Source organism: Salmo salar, chromosome ssa22, assembly GCF_905237065.1.
Source record: "Salmo salar chromosome ssa22, Ssal_v3.1, whole genome shotgun sequence".
In the NCBI taxonomy this organism is placed as follows: domain Eukaryota; kingdom Metazoa; phylum Chordata; class Actinopteri; order Salmoniformes; family Salmonidae; genus Salmo; species Salmo salar.
In genome coordinates, this window is record NC_059463.1 from 1,267,298 (window position 1) to 1,280,075 (window position 12,778).

General features: G+C 42.2%; 1 protein-coding gene across 1 annotated transcript; it reads right to left on the reverse strand.

The window, feature by feature from the left end:
* Positions 1-1,342: 1,342 nt before the first annotated feature.
* On the reverse strand, positions 1,343-8,246 carry LOC106582630 (cytochrome c1, heme protein, mitochondrial). The gene is made up of 7 exons (XM_014165858.2): positions 7,973-8,246; positions 6,702-6,892; positions 5,629-5,755; positions 5,251-5,408; positions 4,660-4,820; positions 4,241-4,341; positions 1,343-1,913 (listed from the first exon to the last, which is right to left on the reverse strand). The coding sequence occupies exons 1-7, from the start codon at positions 8,051-8,053 to the stop codon at positions 1,809-1,811; spliced, it is 924 nt and encodes a 307-aa protein (XP_014021333.1). The 5' UTR covers positions 8,054-8,246; the 3' UTR covers positions 1,343-1,808.
* Between the last annotated feature and the right edge of the window lie 4,532 nt (positions 8,247-12,778).

Here is a 12,778-nt window from a genome sequence, read left to right on the forward strand (position 1 = left end):
CCACAGGGTCTTTGGTTTGATCCCTCACCTCAATCAGTGCCTCTCTCACCGCTGCTGCCTGATACCTCAGTGGCTCGACACTTAACTTTACTCTCCCACCTTGTCTCAGTCTACATCTTCAAAGTAATGTTCACCTGTTTTTTCAGGATGGCCTATCACTAGGTGGAGGCTGAGAACATGGTGTACAGTTTGTGTAAGATGCCAAAGTAACCTGTAGCATCGACAGAACTTTTGGCAGCATCAGCCACAACCAGGTTCAATGTGTGAGCCCCACATGGCACAAATAGAGCTCTTGGATTCATTTCCAGAAGTCTGGCTTGGACATCTTTGTTTTTAGCCCCATTATCATAAGACTGTCCTCTGCAGTCCTCAAAAGGAATGTTTAGCTCCTCTAGTCTTTTGAGAATCAGGGATGCCAAATGTTGGACTCCATAAAATGTTCCTTTATGTGTGGCTCCTCCTTCAGTGACACAATTATAATCACAACTGACAACTGTTCAGTGTGGCAATCTAGAATGATAGAGAATAATTTTGCCAGCTTGATGTCCCTCACCATTATTGAAATGGTCTTGCTGCTCAACAAATTTGGTGGCCAAAGTAGCTGGTGGTGTGACTCGAGGTCCCTTTTTGGACACGGTTAAAACGCTCTTTGTGCCAGAATGACATGCTAGCTAGCAACAGATCTACTTGTAACTAGCTAGCTACATTACTAAGCTTGCTGTGTCCTAAGTTGGGAGTCATTTTACAGCTTGCGTTAATGGTGTCACGTTTCTATAACTAAATAGTGGATTACAAATAAGACTGATAGCAGTTTGTCAGATGTCACCAGCTGTCTACTACCTTAGATACGGATAACTGAGTGGAGCCGCAGGCTAAGGCATCTCAGTGCAAGAGGCATCACTATAGTCCCTGGTTCGATTCCAGTATGTGTCACATCTGGCTGTGATTGGGAGTCCCATAGGGCGGCGCACAATTGGCCCAGCGTCGTCCGGGTTTGGCCTTCATTGTAAATAAGAATTTGTTCTTAACTGACTTGCCTAGTTAAATAAAATAGTGATCAGCAGAGATTGTACACGTTTTGATTGGTTTACAGTTTAGTACTCTGGCGTTTGCCTGTCCCGCTAGCGACCAATTTTTAAAAAAAAAATGCAATAATTGACATGGCCAACAAACGGAAATGTGTTCAGAAGAAATATAAACCATTTAAAAACCAGCTTCTACCTCGACAGAGATTTATCATCTCAAAAACTAAAGCAGCACCAACATGTAAGTTGTGTAGAAAGTGTATGAACCACAGAAGAAAGCGTAGGTGCATTGCAGAATAACATTGTCACAGGTAGTATCGGATTAAAACATGGTTTATTCAGTACACCAGTGTTTATTAAATATTTACACACCAAAGTGTAGAGAACCTATAACGTGACAGATTCACAACAGCACAAGAAGGTTGCAGGAACATACAATAACTCCGGTTGAGAATCCCCTCAAAAGAACTGGTTAACCATGATTCAAGTGTTTCCCCCCAAAAAATGTGTGCCGTTGGGGTTACTGGAGTTGGGAAACACTAGACCACAACCTGGACACGTTTCTTTCGATTCCAGTACAAAACAAGTTTAGAGGTTGTGTTTACATCCTTCCCTGTTGGCAGAGAATAACTCGTTTTGAGAAGACCCCCATCAAGTGAATTAGGGCAACCGTATCTTAAATGCATGTGCGTTTTTTTTTAAAGATGGACAATTGCAAATCAGAGGGGTCAGAGTTCAAGCCGAGCAGTCACATGGGCAGGCAGAATGCAGCTGTCGAGGTCTTTACTTGGGGGGCCTGTAAGCAATCTTCCTGCTCTTCAGCACAGACCACCTGTGCCTCTTCATGTAATAGACCAGAGGGACCAAGATGGCGGAACCCATGAGCAGCTGGGGGAAGAAAGAGTTTGAGTGAATTGGATCCCTCAAGTCTTTTTAAATTATGTTAGATACAGTGAGGGAAAAAAGTATTTGATCCCCTGCTGATTTTGTACATTTGCCCACTGACAAAGAAATGATCAGTCTATAATTTTAAATGCAAATCAATTTATAACATTTTTGACATGCGTTTTTCTGGATTTTTTTGTTGTTATTCTGTCTCACTGTTCAACTAAACCTACCATTAAAATTATAGACTGATCATTTCTTTGTCAGTGGGCAAACATACAAAATCAGCAGGGGATCAAATACTTTTCCCCCCCCTCACTGCACATATGAAATTAAATGCAATGAATATATGAAAGCACTACTTGTCATGTATTAAAACAGTGGTCACCAACCCGTGATCTTAAAGGCATTCTTAGTCAATCAACAAACATTTCTGTAAAAAAAAACAATGATAAAGGCTTGCACTCCCATTTAGTTTTTTGTTTTTTTTCTCGTCTTGCGCTGTTGGCGGTAGGTGCACTTGATGCAGAAGCCCTACGCACCAGGTAGGCAAAATGTTCCCATTATATTTGTCTGAAGGGACAAACTCCGCCTGCCTGGCAGACCAGGAGAGCTGTGGCTAAATCATGTGTGCCTACTTTGCTGGGCAACTGGACAGCGCAAATCACGACCTAAGAGCAAAGTTTGATACTAGCCTAAGTGAGATTTCATAACCTTAAATTATCACCAGAAAGAATAAAGCAAAGAGCTGCTGTGTTTACGAGTTCATGTTTATTCAGCACTGTCATTATTTTATTAAACACTTTTTCTAAATATGAAAACACGCTTCTCCCTACTTCTACTCGCTCTGCAATTAATTATTTGCAGCTAGTCGTGTCCATTTGAATACACGAATAACATGAATTTGTGCATGAAGCAGCAAAAATAAATGCGTTGCGACTCGAGTTTCACCATCAGGTGGAAGGTGTCCCCTCTCTCTGGCCAGTCTCACATGAGGAAAGGAGAGAGCAAGGATCCTCTGCTGCGCTCTCCCTTCCTCTCTCGGCTGAGACGGACCATCAGATGCAAGTGTACCATCTGTCCAGTAAAATAAAAAAGCGAATTCTTTATGCTCAGCTGTGCCTCGCAAGTGATATTGCAACTGATCTATTTTGTCATCAAAGCTTGAGTTTTGAAATATAATATGGTCTAAGAAGAACAATATTGGCAGGCCAAGCATAAATATTATTTAACAATCTACATTTGACAAACCTGACTCCATTTGATATTATAGTAAAACCATTAAGTTAAAGTATTTACAAGAATTACAAGGCATGCCTCAAGAGTCCCTGGGGTGGAGAAAGCAAGACTCTCTCACCAGCACAGGTCAGGAACAAAGAAAAAAGGAAGACAATGAATCTAAGACCTGTTTATAAGCATCCAAGTTGTTTGGATTCAAAATCTGAATTGTTGACCAATAGGATACTGTAAAAGTCAACTTCCAATCAGATATCAGACTTAGAGGATGTAAAGACAACAGAACCTCTACAACCCAGAGGTATGACAAGAGGGGGTTGGTGAGATAATGCAGCATTCCTAAGACAGCACAAAGGAAATTCTGGCATACAGTGTAAAGCAGTCGTGTCAAACTCATTCCATGTAGGGCGTAGTGTCGGCAGATTTGTGGTATTTCCTTTCAATGAAGACCTGTACAACCAGTTGAGGGGAGTGATTGACTAACTGGTGACCTTAATTCGTCAATGAAGTACAAGGGAGGAATGAAGACCCGAAGACCCTCGGCCCTCCGTGGAATGAGTTTGACACCTGGTGTAAAGAGTCACTTCGGGGGAGGGGCCACCCTACAGCCAATATGCTGTGATAATGTAATGTAATAGACCTACTGCACAAACCTCATTCCTACAGAACTGTTTTTATTAGGTTAATGATGCATAGGCTTACATTTGTCATGTTTAAAACAAAGAAATCTGAGCGGTAGATCTCCGCTTGCTTCTGGTGACCACTATTAAAAACAATTGAAATAAGGCAAATAGCCTCTTTGGATTGCTTGACAGCAAGCAATGCCCCACATAGTCCTACCACTTCTCAAGAGCGCTAAGTGATTTGGTCATAAACAATGGAAAGAAACGTCTCAAATCAGAGGTGTATTTACTAAAAACCAAATGGAGGTAAATGGACCGAAATAAAGAGGGACTACCTGAATTTGAAAATAAACTTGTTTTCATTGCAAAACGTTCTGCTACGGTTTGCACTAATGAATACACCCCAGGTAGAGAATACATTTCTGATGCTAGTTCTATAACGCCAGAGGGCAGCGCCCCCTCCCAGCTTACCTTCAGGCCCATGCGTTTGCGCTGGTCGTGCTCAGGCTCGGCTGCCCACCGGAGGAAGGTGCACACGTCTTTGGCCACCTGGCTCATGGTGGCTGGGGTTCCTGTCACATGAAAATGGAAGGTTTTACTTGCAATGATTGTGATATGTGGTCGTCTTATCTACCTTAGTTGAATGCACTGACTGTAAGTTGCTCTTGTTGAGAGTGTCTGCTAAATGACCAATATGGAAAATGCCACTTTCACTATATCAAATCATTAGTCTAACTCTATACAGACACCAGAACCTAGACATTCAGCCTGTCATGTCAACAGTTAAAATGGAGTCCTAGGAGCACAATGTATAAAAATGACTTTATGAATTGATTTATCCATTATATTATTTCAAGTTAGTGATCTCAAGAAGGGGGAATCCTACTGACCGTCCTCGAATTCCAGGACCTCATTGTAGATAGGGGGAGCCATGCCGATGGCCTGGCCTGGAAAGTAGGGGTTGTAGTAGAGGCCCTCTCTCACCTCCACTCCAGCAGGGGGCTCACAGTAACCCGTCAGCAGGGAGAACACATAGTCTTCACCTCCATGTCTGGAGCAATGGAGAAAAACAACTTAGGACAAGGCACTTGCAAGGCAAGCTAAGGTATGATATCATTGTATGATTAATAGGAGTGGAGTGTCTTGCTGTGGATTCACGAAAGTATATTATCCTGCTCCATACACAGTAAAAGCGTATTTTGGGTAAGAAAAGGTTACAATATATTGTACATTTTTACATTACATTTTAGTCATTTAGCAGACGCTCTTATCCAGAGCGACTTACAGTAGTGAATGCATACATTTCATACATTTTTTTTCTCTGTACTGGTCCCCTGTGGGAATCAAACCCACAACCCTGGCGTTGCAAACACCATGCTCTACCAACTGAGCCACACGGGACCCATGTACCTTAAATCTAACGTTTAGTTTACTGTCGATATGATCCGTCACCAGATACTCTGGCGTTAGCAACAAAGTACCTGGCATTGACGATGTAGCTGAGATCTGGTGGCAAGGCTCCGCCGTTGGCCGCACGGGCAGCCTCTGGGTTGGGGTATGGCTTGGGGAAGTAGTCGGAGAGCTTTCCTGGTCGGGTAAACATCTCTCCCGACTCATCAGGGCCATCCACCACCTCAATCTGAGCGGAGAACACAGACGGTGGTCAGTGACTTGGAGAAGGACCAAGATGTCCCTAGAAACTGATAGGTTTGCATTTCCACTCATAATGGTTAATGTTAGGACAGGGAAAAACTGATCCTGGAACTGTGCCTAAGTGCAAGTTCTAGCCAGAGCAACTGATACATTCATCTATAAGGTCATGATCTAGTTTAATCTAATGGCCAAGGACACAGCCTTACCTCCTCAGCCAAAACCTTAACTTCAGCCTCTGTGTGCGACACTCCAACCAAGTTACGGAAGGCCAGGTACTCCATGCTGTGACACGCTGAACACACTTGCTTGTACACCTGATATCCACGACGGATGCTGCAATATAAAGAAAACAGTTACTATCCATTTCATCCAGTCCTCCTTGTCAGGCAAATATGATCTAGTATGTAATAACAAGATTCTGTAACACTACTTGACACCCAGCATCATAACATGTTATGACACGGTCATTACCATGTCATAACAGCTGACAACTTGTCATAACCGGTTATAATATGGTCCTAACACTGTCAACATATTTCTACCAGTTGTGACATCTTTTTTGTTGTTGTTGACCATATTAAATTATCATCGTAATTGAGCACACATCGATGTCAGACATGTACCAACACAATGCTCTGTTGCTGATGATAGATGAATGCAGGAGTGAATTTCAGGAGCAGGACAAGACACCCTCTTTTTGACTGATGACTGATATAAGGGCATGTACGTGATAGGCCTATCTGGCTTATATGATTATGATGGTCATAATGCTTTTTGACAGTGTCAAAGTTTATTTTCTATGTTACTTAAAATATTATGGGAAAAAAACATGAAATAATTCATTACAACAAAGGATTTAAGGAAAAAAACTTTCAAATGAAAGGAAACTTCTTGGCAGAAAAAAAACGTGGTTATGACACTCTAGTAGGTGTCATAACCAGCCATAAAATAAAACAATGTCACAACAGGTGTAAATATATGGTTCATGACAAGTGTTATGACCATATTATGAAAGGTTATGACAACTTACGCCAGCTGTTATGACATGGTTATGACAGTCATAACGTGTTATGACACTGGGTGTCAAGTATTACAGAACAATTCCTAAGAGAAATCATATTTCCCTAAAATGAACAGAAACAAAGTCTCAAATTAAATGTTTCATTGCAAGCACCGGAAAAAGCATGGGTGATAACATTACTGTTTGATGTTACACGCAATTACACAAGATAAGTAAAAGGTAATTGTGTGTCCTTCTTGGTTATGAGTTAGCTTGTACCTGCCGTGGTCAAGGGCTGACAACATGCCGTTGTGGGTCCAGGGGTAGTTGGGAGGGTGGAGCTCCAGGTCTGAGGCCTTAACAGACTGCTGTAACATCAGAGCAAGCCCGGCCCCACTGGTTGTCAACACACCAAACGCTGTCAGGGCCACCTTCTTTGACCTGGGTAGACTGGCAAACGACATGTTGACCTGTCAAGGAAGAGAGTTGACATAAGATGAATGTAGCTAGCTACCGACACACCGGGGTTGCATAATTTGCCATCCAAAACATCCATGTGAGGTATTCTTCACAATAACTTTTGATGTGACCAAAATTACTTTAATATTGTGGTCAATCTTTGTTGGTTCATGATGATATCACTGAATATGCATCTAATGTCAAGTCAAAGGCATACAGCCAAGTGGTTATGAAACTGCCCTTATACCCTGGGTCTCACAACAGATACCAAAGGAGTGAGACTTCAAGCATCACAAGTAGCAACATATACGCATAACTAGCTAGATAGCAGTGATTGAAGATGCATGCTAGCCATGAAGTCAGAGCGATATCGATGTCATATACTGGCTGGCAACAAATACCCTTCATAAGGCTAACGTTAATGATAACCACAAATGAACAAGTGTTGTCATGTAGTTAGGAAGACGTTTCCCAGTTTAGAGCCTCACCTATAGATAGTAGTGTATCTAGCCAGTCTCAAATCAATCGTTTTTATAAATAAAATCTAGCTAGCTAAGTTACGACTAGCTAGCTATGTCAATTCAAACTACACCTCTGGCACTGTAAACTAACGTTAGCCTGATACAATCACATTGCTGGATAGCTGGCTAACGTTAGCTGGGTTTTGCTTTCCAGCAAGCTTGTTACGAAGCTATCGTTAATGTTGTAATTAAACTGATGATGAAACAGGGCAAGAAAAGCAGACACCTAGCTAACTAGACTGTTAACGGAACCTGACATGGCATTATCCCCCATCAACTGGCGACGATGTATGTTCCAAGGCTAACAAACACACAATCCGATGTTCAATCAGCCATCGCTTCAAAATAGCAAGGGTAACATACTGGGTAGTGCCTTAATAATGTAGCAAGCTAGCTCACATTAACGTTAGCATTGCACGAGTGACCTTGCCTGTTAGCTACAGTACTAGCTAGCTAACGTTACCCGGCTAGCGGTCAGATTGGCTTTGAAAGTGTTCTCTTTCCTACAGAAAAAGCAGACAGAAGTGAACATAATCCCAATACAGCATTGAGAGGATAAACATATCATACCCGAGGAGCCTTGATCGTTTTTGGCGTGCATAGTAGGGCTCTTCCAGTCCCCGATAGCACGACCACTCGTAGCGCCGCCATCTTCCTGCCCTTTCCTGCCTCGAAAGACAGCGGAACGTAAACCTATGTGAAGCCACAATTACGTCAGAGATTCCGCCTGAACCTGATTCTGGGATGTCACTACTTACACACAGGCATGAAGTCATAAACCACGCCTATTTATACAATGTATCTTCTTTACATGTGATTTTAAACCTAACCTTAAATTAAGACCAAAATGTAAATGTATGACTTGGTGGCTATGGTAACTAGTTGAAACGCTGATTCCGTTTATGCCGCGTTCAAGACAACTGGGAACTCTGAAATCTCCGACCTCAGCGCTGTCAAGACACCTGGGAATTGGAAAAAACAAACTCCGAATAGGAAAAATATTTTGAATGGTCATCCAACTCGGAATTCCAAGTAGGAAACTCAAGAGTGCAAATTATACCATGACATTATATATTTTTTCTTCTCTATTTTTCCACGGACCTACTATGTAGGCTTACATTTGTTAATGGGCATAATAGTAAATGTGCATGTTCATCCACTCCAAAACAATTTAACTCGTGCCATTTGATGAATGGAAATAAATAAACATCTGTTACAAAACAGCAAAAAGTGTAATGACATTCGGCAATTGCCATTGGGTCTACACTCGTGTGAATTAAATGATGCGCCTTGCTACCTGAAAAGGGACTGAGATACGGGACCAGACAGAAGAGGAAGCGAGACACCCCACTCGCTGTTTTTCCCCCATTATTTTTGTATAAATCATGAATAATGATGATTGATAAAGTTACAGAGGCATAATTATCATACCCCCCAAAAAAATATATTGTAATGGTGAGAGGTTAGCATGTCTTGGGGGTAGCCTATGATATTTGTCCGTCTGTAACTTTGTCACTCATCATTATTCACAATTCAGTCATGTATCACAACTGTCAGGATATGACCCAGATACAGACACGAGCAGCGGATAGTATAGCTCTCAGATAATTTATTATAAATACGGGTCAAGCAAAGGGCAGGTCGAGGACAGGCAGAGGTTTGTGATGAGGTCAGAGTCAGGCAGGTACAGGAGGGCAGGCAGGCTCGGGGTCAGGGCAGGCAGAATGGTCTGAACCGGGAAAAACAGAACTTGAGCAACAGGAAGACGGGAATGCACGCTGGTAAGACCTGACAAGACAGGGGATAATGGGGCAGAGAGGCGACACCTGGATGGGGGTGGAGGCAAGCACAAAGACAGGTGAAACAGATCAGGGTGTGACATCATGATTATCCGTAATCATGGCTGCATCCACATTTATGTAGAATTCTTTAGAAACATATTTTATTCTTATTTACAATAAAAGTGACTCCAAAATTCCCTTATGATAAATGTCCATGGGATTCCCAATCGAAGTCATGGGATGTCAATGTTAGTTCATGGGACACTAATGAGTCACCATCAGAATTCCATGTAAACTCATGGGGCCACCATGGCAGACCTATGAGATGCTATGGGGTACCTATAGGAGATCATGGGATACACATGGGACCCACAGGAACAGTCATATAGCACCCATGAGCTTTATATATACACATTACCAGTCAAAAGTGAAGTAGCCTTATTCAACCTATTCAGCCCATCAGCAGGACGGTTGCAGCTAGTACTGTATATACAGTACCAGTCAAAAGTTTGGACACATCTACTCATTCCAGGGTTTTAATTTATTTTCACTATTATCTACATTCTATAATAATTGTGAAGACATCATGAAGTAACCAAAAAAGTGTTAATTTGAGATTCTTCAAAGTAGCCACCCTTTGCCTTCATGACAGCTTTGCATACGCGTGGCATTCTCTCAACCAGCTTCATGAGGTAGTTAGTCACCTGGAATGCATTTCAATTAACAGCTGTGCCTTGTTCAAAGGGTATACAGAAGATAGCCCTATTTGGTAAAAGACCAAGTGCATATTATGGCAAGAACAGCTCAAATAAATAAGCAAAGAGAAACGAAAAAGTACATCATTACTTTATGACATGACGGGTCAGTCAATGCAGAAAATGTCAAGAACTTTGAAAGTTTCTTCAAGTGCAGTCGCAAAAACCATCAAGCGCTATGATGAAACTGACTCTCATAAGGGCCGACATAGAAAAGGAAGACCCAGAGTTACCTCTGCTGCAGAGGATAAGTTCAGTAGAGTTAACTGAACCTCAGAAATTTCAGCCCAGAAAGATTCTTCACAGAGTTCAAGTAACAGACACATCTCAACATCAACTGTTCAGAGTAGACTGCGTGAATCAGACCTTCATGGTCGAAGCAAAGAAGAAACCACTACGAAAGGACAGCAAGAAGAAGAAGAAGACACTTGCTTGGGCCAAGAAACACGAGCAATGGACATTCGACCAGTGGAAATCTGTCCTTTGGTCTGGAGTCCAAATAGGAGATTTTTAGTTCCAACCGCCGTGTCTTTGTGAGATGCAGAGTAGGTGAATGGAGGATCTCTGTGTAACAGGGTTGGTTATGTTTCCACTTGCCTCTAAAGAAAGGTGTATTCAATGTTCAAGCATTCTTATTGGTGGTTCAACTCTGATGACAATAAGGCTGTTGTTGTGTTTGGCCCCGCATGCAGATAGGGGGAGATCGCGAACGTCAGGTCTCCCCAGTAGGAAAATGTGATGCAAGGGGTAGGTAACGTTCTGAATACTGTTTTCTATTTTACAATGTGTACAAGTTTGCTGTACATTACTGATTTATACATGTGTGGGTATATGGTACCTGTTAGGGATTAAGGGGCTTTCTGGGATGTGTTTTGGCATATGATTGCTGTAAATAAGTGTGTTAGCTAGCATACACCGATGTAATGGTCACATAAGCCCACTGCTAACACAGTTGTTTTCATGATACAGATTTTACCATTGACAGCCATCAACATCGTTAAGCCCTGCACAACTAACGTGCTGTTTCCTATTTAACATAAATAAATAATGCTCAACTGGAACCACTGGCTGGGGTGATTTATTTGGACAAAACAACGCAAGGAGAGTATGATTTACATCTGTTACATCCGCATGTGTGGTTCCCATCGTGAAGCATGGAGGAGGAGGTGTGATGGTGTGAGGGTACATTGCTGGTGACACTGTTGGTGATTTATTTAGAATTCAAGGCACAGTTAACCATCATGGCTACCACAGCATTCTGCAGCGATACGTCATCCCATCTGGTTTGCGCGTAGTGGGACTATAATTCGTTTTTCAACAGGACCATGACCCAAAACACACCTCTAGGCTTTGTAAAGGCTATTTGACCAAGCAGGAGAGTGATGGAGTGCTGCATCAGATGACCTGGCCTCCACAATCAACCCAATTGAGATGGTTTGGGATGAGTTGGACCGCAGAGTGAAGGAAAAGCAGCCAACAAGTGCTCAGCATATGTGTGAACTCCTTCAAGACTGTTGGTGATTTATTTACAGTTCAAGGCACAGTTAACCAGCATGGCTACCACAGCATTCTGCAGCGATACGCCATCCCATCTGATTTGCGCTTACTGGGACTATCATTTGTTCTCAAGCCCCAACTCAGTCCCACAGACACAGATGAGAGAGTACTCATCATGTCACGCCTGCTCCCACTCCCGCTCCCCCTCTCTGGCGCTCAAGGGCGCCAGGCTGCCCATCATTACGCAGACGTGTCACCATCACTACGCACATCAGCGCTCATTGGACACACCTTGACTCCTTCACTTTGTTGATTGCCCCTTCTATATCGGTCTGTTCCTCAGTTCGTTCCCCGTGTCAGCATTATTGTCATTGTGTTTTCCCCTGTCCAGACGCTGTCCTTGTTTGTTTCTGGTCTGTTGTTTTTTTAAATGTTCCCTCCCTGTACTTGCTTCTCTTCTCCCAGCGTCTGTCCTTACACATCATAGCTATTCAATGCATAAACAGTATTATAACAGGACAATGACAATGACCCAACAAACCTCCAGGCTGTGTAAGGGCTATTTTCCCAAGAAGGAGAGTGATGGAGTGCTGCATCAGATGATCTGGCCTCCACAATCACCCGACCTTGAGAGAATGCCAAGAGTATGCAAAGCTGTTATCAAGGCAAAGGGTGGCTACTTTGAAGAATCTATAATATAAAATATATTTTGATTTATTTAACAGTTTTTTTGGTTACTACATGATTCCATATGTGTTATTTAATAGTTTTGATGTCTTCACTATTATTCTACAATGTAGAAAATAGTGAAAATAAAGAAAAACCCTTGAATGAGTAATTGTGTCCAAACTTTTGACTGGTACTGTATAAACAGTACTAGCTGCAACCGTCCTGCTGACGGGCTAAATAGGCTGAATAAGGCTACTTCAAATTAATTATAAAGGTGTTCAGTTGTCAGGTTCATGTGAGTAACATGCCTGAGATATGAAGGCTTGTGTTATTTAGGTACTGGAATAACTCAAAACTTGTTATAAGTACAAATATCAGGCCTGTGGTTCTATCCATGCTTTTAATGCGCTTTCACCAGATAGACTGAAACATAAAGCTTCCCTCTCTTAACCCATCACAGTAGGCTACTGAGAGGAGGACGGCTCCTAAGAATGGCTGGAATGGAGCATATGGAATGGAAACCATGAGTTTGATGAGTTCGATACCATTCCATGCTGTTCTGTTCCAGCCATTACTATTTATTTTACATGTGACATCTGTGAGTGTCCAAGGGTGGAAACAAAAAATCCCTCTTAAGGATTGGACCCTTTTAAAAAAAATGTTTTGCCTAAAAT

Coding starts and splice junctions, on each gene's coding strand:
- LOC106582630 (XM_014165858.2), bottom strand. CDS start 8,053: ATGGCGGCGCTACGAGTGGTCGTGCTATCGGGGACTGGAAGAGCCCTA. Junction 4,821..5,250: donor AGCTACATCGTCAATGCCAG/GTACTTTGTTGC, acceptor CCATTGCTCCAG/ACATGGAGGTGAAGACTATG. Junction 4,342..4,659: donor GGTCCTGGAATTCGAGGACG/GTCAGTAGGATT, acceptor TTCATGTGACAG/GAACCCCAGCCACCATGAGC.